The 10,637-nt window shown below is 39.8% G+C and overlaps 1 protein-coding gene across 1 annotated transcript in view; it reads left to right on the forward strand.

The window, feature by feature from the left end:
• The first annotated feature begins 472 nt into the window (after positions 1 to 472).
• mccc2 (methylcrotonyl-CoA carboxylase subunit 2) overlaps positions 473 to 10,637 on the forward strand; it is a 15,950-nt gene continuing 5,785 nt past the window's right edge. The window contains exons 1-10 of the mRNA XM_079269781.1: positions 473 to 671; positions 1,663 to 1,729; positions 2,134 to 2,218; positions 2,539 to 2,640; positions 4,317 to 4,444; positions 4,885 to 4,997; positions 5,723 to 5,836; positions 6,097 to 6,161; positions 7,689 to 7,788; positions 7,891 to 7,997. Coding sequence (XP_079125907.1) covers positions 540 to 671; positions 1,663 to 1,729; positions 2,134 to 2,218; positions 2,539 to 2,640; positions 4,317 to 4,444; positions 4,885 to 4,997; positions 5,723 to 5,836; positions 6,097 to 6,161; positions 7,689 to 7,788; positions 7,891 to 7,997 — 1,013 coding nt within the window. The 5' untranslated portion in view covers positions 473 to 539. The remainder of the gene's footprint in view (positions 672 to 1,662; positions 1,730 to 2,133; positions 2,219 to 2,538; positions 2,641 to 4,316; positions 4,445 to 4,884; positions 4,998 to 5,722; positions 5,837 to 6,096; positions 6,162 to 7,688; positions 7,789 to 7,890; positions 7,998 to 10,637) is intronic.

Genomic DNA, 10,637 nt, shown 5'->3' on the forward strand with positions numbered 1-10,637 from the left:
TAAATTTACCTTGAGTTAAGATTATTCCATAAAAAGATGAATATTAGTAATATATATTATATTATTACAACATTTTACACAACTGAGAAAAGAGTCATAGGTGCTGAGCACATACAGGGCCTTTCTCAATACCAAGTACGCCCAGTACGGACTTGTGTAGGCCTACTCTCAAGGACGGGAGGACGCAGTACAGTCATTCTGCAATTGGAACAACAGTTTACTTGATGACCTCACCACCTCAGCTGGTCTTGCTAATGAGTTTAATCCAGTTCTTCACATTAAAGTATTTTTACAATCAAACCAACTATGACCTGCTTTTTTCGTTTTCATTTTAAAAAAAAATGATACATACATACAATTATATAATACACGTATAATTGTGTGTCATATAACTAAGTATAGTTTGCATAAACAGCAGGTGGCGGTATAGAGCTTCACATATACTACTAGCATTAACCACAGAAGAAGAAGATCGGCGCTAGGTTAGCTAGCAAGCTAGCATCTACAAATGCACGGTTAGACAGCCGTGAGCATCAAACATGCTTCTACAGACGGTCAGGCCGTGGGTGCTTCGTTGTAGGAGTCTACCTTTGGCTTGCACGAGGTCTTACTACGCCGACAGTGTAGCCCGACTTGGGTCTCAGACAGATAAACAGTCTTCTGAATACCAGGTAGGTTAGCCCGTGGCTAACGTCAGCTACCCAAATGTTTACGTCACAACTGTACTCGTTGCAAATGTCAAAGTTAGCTGTTCAACTACACAATTGACTCGCAGATGTAAAAACCATGCTAAGGTCAGCTAATGTTGACAGGCATTAAAAATATAGTTTTCTTTCAGTTTGTAAACCACGCGGAGGCTAATCCTAGCTAGTTTACTGGCTATAAGAGGTCAAAACCTTGAGCTTTCATTGTGCTCAGCCAAGGTGTTAGCATCATCACACAAGCTAGCCAGGGCATTCATTCTGCATTCCAGTACATAGACACTACTTTAGCTACACTTGTCATCAAAGGTCTGTTTGTGTCTGTCAGTCCTGCTCGAGTAGAGTAACACTTTATTATTTTGATTTAACTGTAACGTTAACCCCTGAAAATGACTGACACATCAGCATTGCTTATCACTAACACAACAAATATATAAAGTTTTCAGCCCAGGCTAGGATTAAATGCAAACTGGGCTTATTTAAAAATGAATGTTTAAGGTTTTAATGCGTTAGAGCAGGGGTCTTCAATGTTTTTCAGGCCAAGGACCCCCAAACTGATGGAGAGATGGAACAGGGACCCCGACTATATATATATATTGGATACAATTGTGTTATATATTAAACTGGGCCTAGTGCCATGTATACCTCTTTATTGTGCATTCACAAAACACAACAAAGGTGAACATGTCTATTAAGTGATGTCGTCCCACAATAAATCAGCACTATTGGTTATATTCTTGACTTTTTTTCATTCCCTCTTGACAAATACAGTTCGATAAGTGATGGAGGGGTACGTAAACGGCTCTATTCCGAATGATCTAAGAGCTGAAGTTACATTAGACAACCTTAACTCTGTCATCAGTTCCTTAAAGCGACGCCATCTCTGCCACAAATTGTCATCAGTAGAAATTATTCGACATGACCAACAAAAACGAATTGTCTCTGTACTCTTGTGTTTCAGGAGAATTATGAGCGAATGCAGGTTATTGTTGATGAGCTGAAAAGCCGGACAGAGAAGGTCAAATTGGGTAGGTGTGAGCACATGACAGATTACATGCTACACACCATACATTCATCACTTTGTGTTTTCATTCTAACAAATTTCGTCTCTTAAGCTCAGGCCATCTGGGTGATGAAAGTGTTGATAAAACACCAATTTTAGTAAAATTGATCAGGGTCCAGTCATAGATGTGAAGGTGTTAAGGGCCTGCTCTCGCTTGTCAATGCTCAAGCTGGAAGTAACACTTGTTTTTATATTTACCTTGCTTTGATTGATAAAAGGCAAAAAAACCAACCTCTAATCGCTTCCATATCTCATTTCTAGGTTTGTGGTTTAGGATCTACAGTTTGACACATGCTAAATCAACTCCGGCTTCTCCAAAGTGTTGCCAAACAGTTTTCCTCACATTCTGTTCGTGTTTGATCAATCCAGGTGGGGGAGAAAAAGCCAGAAGACTTCACACTTCTCGGGGGAAACTCCTGCCCAGAGAGCGTATCGACAGACTGCTGGATCCAGGGTACAGTATCGTCTGCTTCCATCTCTGATTCAAAATTCACGGCCGACTCGCACCCAGCAGACCGAAAGATGATAATAGATTTATAGTGCTCTGGTCTGACGTCATTACACAGACCAAGGCGCAGGTAGTCCCAACGTCTTATGCTGTACACACACTGAGAATAGGGAAGCGAGGATAGCATTGCTGTCATCTCACATAGTCCACCATCAGTTCTGATGTCACCTTTTTAATGCTCAAAACATCGAACATCTAAAGTGTGAAAGGGTTTTTATATTACAAACATATATTATATGTTTTTTTTAAATGTGTTTTTCTTTCAGGAGCCCTTTCTTGGAGTTCTCTCAGTTTGCAGCATACGAGTTGTACGGAAAAGAGGAAGTCCCAGCAGGCGGTATCCTTACTGGGATCGGCCGGGTTTCAGGGTAAGCACAATAAATAAAACTAGAAAAAGCATTTCCTGCTGAAAATGTGTTGGAATGCTGAAAACTGAAATTAATCGCAAAAACATTGCTGAAAATAGATATACAATTCAAAAACAAATTGCAAAAAGCTTAACAATTCAAAAAGTTTAAAGATTACAAAACACCTCTCCTGAAAGAGCTTAACATTTTGATATTTGAACAGTTTCTGTGGCTTAACAAAATTCATCAGTAGTGATATTTGTAGTAGTATAAGTTGTAGTAGCAGTATTATTAGTAGCATTAGAATAACTACTACTAGTAGTATTAGTGATATGTGTAGTAGTAGTAGAAGTTGTAGTTGTAGTAGAAGTATTATTAGTGGAAGTATTAGTAGCATTAGAATAACTACTAGTAGTAGTATTAGTGATATTTGTAGTAGAAGTTGTAGTAGAAGTATTATTTGTAGGAGAATTAGTAATTAGTAATTAGAAGAAGCAGTAGAAGACGTAGTATCAGTAGTCATAGTAATAGCTGTAGTATTGGTCGTAGTGTTTAATATCACAGTAGGAGTAGTAATAGTAATAGTAATGGCAGTAGAAGATGTAGCAGTAGTAGTAGTACTAGTAGCAGTCGTACTAATAGCTGTAGTAGTATTACTACTTTTAGTAGCATGAATAGCAGTAGTAGCAGCAGTTGTCGTATAAGTAATAGTAGTAGTCGTAGTAATAGCAGTAGTGGTAGTAATAACATTGATGGTAGCAGTAATAGCAGTAGCAGTAGTCGTAATAGTAGCAACAGCAAAAGTTATAGTAGTAGCAGCAGTAGTAGTAGTACTATATTAGCAGCAGCAGTAGTAGTTAGAGCATTCATTTTTTTTAACAAAAAAGCCTAATTTTGAGCTTGTTTAAATTCAGTTAATCCATGGGGCTTTTGTTTTGAAAGGGTGGGGCTGGGTGGGGGAGGGAGGGGGAGAGGAGACATAATCATAATGTTTGACACACATAAACAGAGGTTATTAAATGACAGGCTTCATCACAAGCAGTTCAGTTAGAATTCACTCTCTGGGGCTTTTATTTTGAAATGGGGTGTGGGGGAGAAGGGGAGAGGAGACAGAATCATAATGTTAGATAAACACAAACCGGTTATTAAATGACAGGCTCATCACAAGCATTTCAGTTAGGATTCATTCTGTGGGGCTTTTATTTTAAAATGGCGTGTGTGTGTGTGGGGGGGGGGGGTGGGTGGAGGAGGGGGGAAAGACCTCTAAAGAACCCTAAAGACATGAATGACTGTATGAGAGAGAGACACACAGAGATAGAGGGAGAGGAGAGTATGTGCGAGTGTGTCTGTGAGTCTGTGTGTGTTGGAATGCTTAACAGCATTCCAACAATAAAGATTCGAAGAACAATAGTTGGAATGCTGAACAGCATTCCAACAATGAGCAGATATTTCTGCTTATAAAAGACTGCAAAACAAAGTTTGATTGTTAAGGCACTGTTCATGCCTCTTTAAATGCAGATTAAACACCCTTTACTAGATGCAGAATATTCCAATTTTAAACTCCATGATATTAACACTGGGTGTTAAATGAATTGGTGTGACTTGTAATTAGCGTCTTTGGATCATTTTCAATGAGATTTCCCTCGAGCACTCCAGGTGGACCGCAAATTTAATTCAGTTTCTTTTGTCTCTCATAGAGTGGAATGTGTTATTGTTGCAAACGATGCTACTGTCAAAGGGGGCACATACTTCCCGGTGACGGTGAAGAAACACCTTCGAGCGCAAGAAATAGCCCAGCAGAACCACCTGCCGTGCATTTACTTAGGTGAGTTTTTGTGTGTCCGGGTTTGTCCGTCCCATCGGTCCGTTCTCGTGGCCGCGACCTCTCGGGAACTCCTGGAAATTTCTTAAAATTTTGGCACAAACGAGGCTGGACTGATCAGAATTTGGTGGTTTAAAGGTCATGAATCAATAATTCATGTGCTTGACAAATGAATTATATGTTGACAATTTCACACAAATGTCTGAGAGGATGAATATTGATCAGTAACTTTATAAAATGAGAATACTACAAATATTTTCACTGTGATTTGATAAATTGCCAGCTCTTGTCTGCCCTGTGAGGAAAATCCTAACGTGTAGTCTCTCTAGAAGTCCCCGGTTGAGACTTTTCAGGATGCAGTTTGTCATATAAGGACGACTGGGTGCCAGCTGTTACGAATAACCATGAGCTCTCTCCATGTTTTATGTTCTTGACTCCTTCAGTGGATTCAGGAGGGGCCAATCTTCCCCGACAGGCCGACGTCTTTCCAGACAGAGATCACTTTGGACGTATTTTCTACAACCAGGCCAGGCTGTCCTCAGAGGGAATAGCACAGGTCTGTATTTCACATGCTGAGCATGTATCACACTCACACCGGCTTTAACTGCAGCCTGTTGTTGTTGTCGTCTTGGATGTTACGTTTGTTATCTTTGAGTTTACTCTGCGTTGATTCATGGATCGGCTCTGAGAAGCAGACGGGGTTGTCTGAAAAATAGTATCAGAAACAGCGGGGGTTTTATATCATATTTAAATAAACCGCACTGCTGTAGGTTATTGCTCTTTTCATTGTCTGCAGGCAACCGATCCATCTTGTTATTGACTACTGAAGAAGAGGCGTCCTCGTGTTTTTAAAAACAAGACAAAAAGAAGTCCATTAATGTGAGCGCTGATAAATGTGATGGGTGCTGTAGAGGCGTCAGGTCTCGCACTCGCATCCCTCCAGCAGACCCAGAGGTTATAAACAGCTGAATATGTTCCTACTTCAATAAACTGAATGCCCCTTCAGTCTTGCTAATATTGTCGATTCAAATGATATATTATGTTTTTTATTTTCCCCCCCAGCTATATTTAGTGTTACCGCCACATTTAGATTGCTGTATTACAAATGTACGGGTCCAGGTGCAAGTGCCCATTAAATTGTCGTTAATTGCATTCACAATTAGCTTGAAGCTAAGTTGTCCTTGAGCTGGTACTTCACGGTCGTAGAAATATCAGTTATTCATTTCACAGCGGAGCGTTGTCCATTGTTAATATTAGGCTTTTTTTTCGTGACTCTTTCAGATTGCTGTGGTGATGGGCTCCTGCACGGCTGGAGGAGCGTATGTGCCTGCCATGGCAGATGAGAGCATCATTGTGCGGAAGCAAGGAACCATTTTCCTGGGAGGACCTCCACTGGTAGCTCATATTTCTGTTGAATTATGTATAAGACGAGGATGAAAGTTAGAGCATCAGATAATAACAATAACAAGTTGGTGGTTCATATACCATACGTCATAAATTAAGCACAAGAAATGTCTTACTAATAGCATGTACTTTTGGTTGTATTAAGTTATTAATATTTCTATACAGTATAGCAACCAGGTAGCAGACTTCTTAAAGATACTTTGCTGATATTTTGCTTGTGTTTGAGAGTCTCTGTGCTTTTGTATTTATAGGTCAAAGCTGCCACCGGGGAAGAAGTTTCTGCAGAGGACCTCGGTGGTGCTGATCTTCACTGCAAGTATGAAATAACAGTATTTTTTTTATTGCATTTCACGTGTGTCAGTTTGATATCATGTTTCTGCTTTTAGAACAGTGTTGTTCATCAACTTAAAGAATAGTGAAGCTGTTGTCCTCAGAAAGTGACTCGACCCTAAAATAGAGCAACAAAACATGACACAAATGTGCTGAGTTTTCTTTTCTCTCCAGTGGTTCCAATTATAATGTGGGTTTGCACAGAGAGAAGGCTGTTCTCCTCTTCAAATGATGTAATGTTAAAAACAATACGGTAGTTGGGATTGTTTTTTTTTTTTTTTTTTTACTTTAAAAGGAGCAAAATTATGTGCTCATCACATGGAGATGAAAGGAATTATTTTCTGAATTCCTATTCTTGTGGTTTCTTCTTTGAAAGTTTTCTTTTGAAGTCTCCTGAATTTAGTTCTTCTAGGAATCCTTCAAATTTCCTTTTCTTTGAGATTCTTCTTCAGAATTCTTGTATTTTTTCGGGCCAAATTCTATTTTCCACATTGTAGCCATCCACAGACAGAACTGAAGGGACAGTTTACAAGCTGCAAACAGCTGTTTCTCTGCACCTGCCCCAGCTGATTTTAGAGAATTGTTCATAAATTAAAAATACATGTATAGCGCTCAAATAGTGCGACACTATTATACGAATGCTCTGAATAATAAATGTGGGCAAATTATTTTGTTGTGAAATATCCATGTTATTTATGAATGATGAATGATCCTTTATTTCATTATTACATTTTCCTGTCTCTGCGATGATTCAGTTGTGAGTTTGGCTGTCGAATCAGGCTTCTTGCATCAGTAGAAGTACAAAAGTATTGCCATCAAAATATACTTAAAGTACTAAAAGTATATAATTATTGAAGCCTTAATGTGTTCATCACTTTATTGTTGCAGCTGGTAAAGGTGGAGCTCATTTGAACTGCTTTATATACTCAATGATAAGGCTATATGCTACTTTATAATACACCATAGTTTATTAGTTGATTTATTTTTTGTACTAAGAACCTGCATCTGCAAAGTAGCCTAACTAGTTACTAATGTAGTCAAATAAATGTAGTGAAGTGAAAAGTACAATGTTTCTCTCTGAGGTAAAGTGGAGTAGGAGTATAAAGTTACATAAAATGGGGATATTAAAGTACTAGTGCCTCAAAATTGTATGCAAGTACAGTACTTAATTATCTAAAATTGAGCCGGTTTCCTCTTGTGACTCGTTTCTGTTCTGTCAAGATAAAGTACACAAAGTCTTTGAATTTTGTCTTGATAACTGAAGCGTTAGTGTGACGCCATCGAGGTGCTAATGCCTACTCGGGCATTGTGCCCGGATCATTTGTTTTTAACTGTACGTCGATCTCTTACCTTTTTATAATCCAACAAAACAGGCAGAGAAAGGGTAATTTACAATGCTGTGGTTTTTGGAAAAATCATTTCATTCCATTGCTGAAACACATCACACGCTCTTATCAGTGATTTATGTGCTGTAATAATGTCACCGTGATGGATTTGTTGCTTGTTTTTACAGAAAATCTGGTGTGACGGACCACTATGCTTTGGACGATAACCATGCCATCCATTTGGCAAGAAAGGCGGTGAGAAGACTGAACTACAGGAAAACTATTGAGGTCAGTCCAATGATGAAGATCATCAACGATAACCTTTTTATATCTTAGCAAGTTTAAGCCGTCTGTGCTTTCCGTTGACGTGGAGTCCATTATGTTCTTCAGGTCACCACAGAACCCACTGAAGAGCCTCTCTTCCCTGCAGATGAACTCTATGGCATCGTTGGAGATAACTTGAAACGCAACTTTGATGTCAGAGAGGTATTTGTCCAGTTTTTTGTACATTGTTTTAAACGGGCAAGAAAAAAACACCGTTATCGGCTGTAATGCAAGAAAAAAAATGCCTTTTAGATTTAAATTATTTCAAAATAGCAATACTGTAGTCTAGATGTTCTCAACTAAGTGATGTTGTGGTGAATGGAGTCGCTTTGAATTTATAAACCATTTAATATGATTTATAATGCTCAATTTAGAATCCACTCCGAGGCTCAACATTAATGCCGCTTGCTTAATGCTTTCTACTCACCGTTCCCTTATAATACTGAATCGTGAAAAACATATCGGTTGAAATCGGCAAGATGAAAGCTGACGTTAGTCAACGTCAACTGTTCTGATTGGCTAAATAATGGAGCTAACAGTAAGGTAACATTTTGAACAACTCGCGTAATCAGACACATGGACTCATTATATTGTAATTCATTCTCATGCACGCTGCTCAGATTCATCACAGTGAGACTCTCCCAAGCACAGCCCTGCTGATAACGGAGCTAACCGTTAACGTCAACGGAGGTTCCGTTCAGTTCCATTGTGGTGCGTTCAAGCTCCAAACCGTTAAAATGAGTATTGATCGAACATTATCAAGATGTCTTCAATTGTAATCTTGTAAAATTTTGTTTTTTATGAGAAACTTGAAAAAAAATCGAGTTGTATGTTTAACTTTCGAACACTAACTCTGAGCAGCATATACTATGTAATTAAAAATAATGTTTAATCCAATCAATTATTGATACTTTTTGTGTGTGTTTTAGCAGAGGTCATTTCCATTGATAAAATGTATTTATTGTAGTGTTACCACTAGAAAACACGATTGATAGAACATATACACACTTTGCGCCGCTGTTTTTTCCTTATAATTTATGAAAAACCGAATTTAAACCTGGCTTTCACAGGCTCAGACTACATCGTGAAAAATATTTAGCTGTCAGGTCTCTCTGTCAGGAGCTGAGTCAATAATGGACAGCTGGCATCAATCTCTTTGTTTACTCTCTCTCTCCGGCGGGGCTTGCCAGATGTTCTCATTTGGTTTAAAGCCTGTGCCCTTTGATTCCCGATGTAGACCGTGGAGCGGGAATTACTGCTAACTGGAGAGATGTCAAACTGTTTGTAGTGTAGAACAGTATTGGCAGTCCATTTAGGAAACAAGATCAAGTGGTTGCTCACTCTTTTACAGGAGTTTTTCAACTGTTATAGGCTTTTCAACAAAAGGCTTCACTCAGGTAAAAATTATATTCGTCTAGACCAGGGATTCCCAAAGTGGGGTGCGCGCACCCCTGGGGGTGCGCGAGCTGCCTCTAGGGGGTGCGCGAGAGGAAAAGTGTAATGGCGGTCTGATGGTGTAATAATATTAAATATTTAAAAAAAATGTAATTTTAATTTTAAAACTGTCAGGTGGGACATCTGAAGCTATCAGTCGTAAAGAGGAGAGGGACAGAGAGAGAGAGAGGAATCGGAGGCGAGGGGAACGGAGAGGTGCGTGGGGAGAGACCGGGAGAAGAAATCGAACGGGAGTCAGAGGAAGATGAGACGGAGGAAGGAGGAAGGGATTGCACAGACAAATCGGGAGCACATCGGCCCATCGCGGAGTCAAGGTGTAAAAAGAGGAAACGAGAGTGAGCATCAGACTGGGAAAACAAGAGGAAATATGATGAAAAGTATCTGTGTCTGGGCTTCACTTGGATTGGCAACGCAGATTCCCCAAAGCCACAGTGCGTGGTGTGCAGTGAGGTTCTGGCTAACAGTCTGAAGCTCTTATTTACGTCGCCACCTGAACACCAAGCATGCCAGTGCAAGTCAAAAGCCCCTTACATTGTTTATATTGAAATTGGAGGAGTTACAAAACAGCCAAAAACAACTGGAGTCTCATTCATGTGTTGGTCTATAAATGACGCACTACGGGCTTCATATCTGGTTACAGAATAGCGAGAAAGGGGCTACCGCACACAATCGCCGAAGACGTGAGCTTGCCAGCTGCCAGAGAGATGGTGGAATGTATGATTGGGGAGAAAGAAGCAAAAGAGTTGGACATGATCCCGGTGTCCAACAACACTGTGTCGCGCCGCATCGATGCTTTGTCCGAAGACATCCTGGCTACATTAGTCGCTCATTAATTGTAAATTAAATGTGATAATCTGCCTCTGAGCCTGTGCGTGTGTCCTCGCATCCGTATTGCTCTTTAAAGTGACGCCTTGTGTCACTGAAAGTTATTGAAACTTTGTTGCAGTGTTTCAGGGCGTTTTCACACCTTCAGTTCGTTTGCTTTGTTCTGATTCAGGGATTAATATGATACAATGTTGCAGTTGCTCCTTTGTTCGGTTTGTGTTCACACTGCAACATTTAACAGCGGACTAAATCTTGTAAACAAATGCCACGCGCGAGCAAACTGTTCTCTCATTGGTCCGATTCTTATGCGGCTATGAAGGCTTAAAAGGCTCTGTTGCTTCTTTTTTTTATTTTTTTTTTAAGGGGGGGGGGGGGGGGGGGTGCGCGAACCCGGTCGGGATGTAGAAGGGGTGTGCGCGGCCTAAAAAGTTTGGGAACCGCTGGTCTAGACAGTGACTTCATATTATTTCTTTATTGTGAACAATTCCTCTGAAAATTGAATCAATTGATCTTACTAACAAGTCTTGATTTTT

Source organism: Melanostigma gelatinosum (genome assembly GCF_949748355.1).
Source record: "Melanostigma gelatinosum genome assembly, chromosome: 6".
Lineage (NCBI taxonomy): Eukaryota > Metazoa > Chordata > Actinopteri > Perciformes > Zoarcidae > Melanostigma > Melanostigma gelatinosum.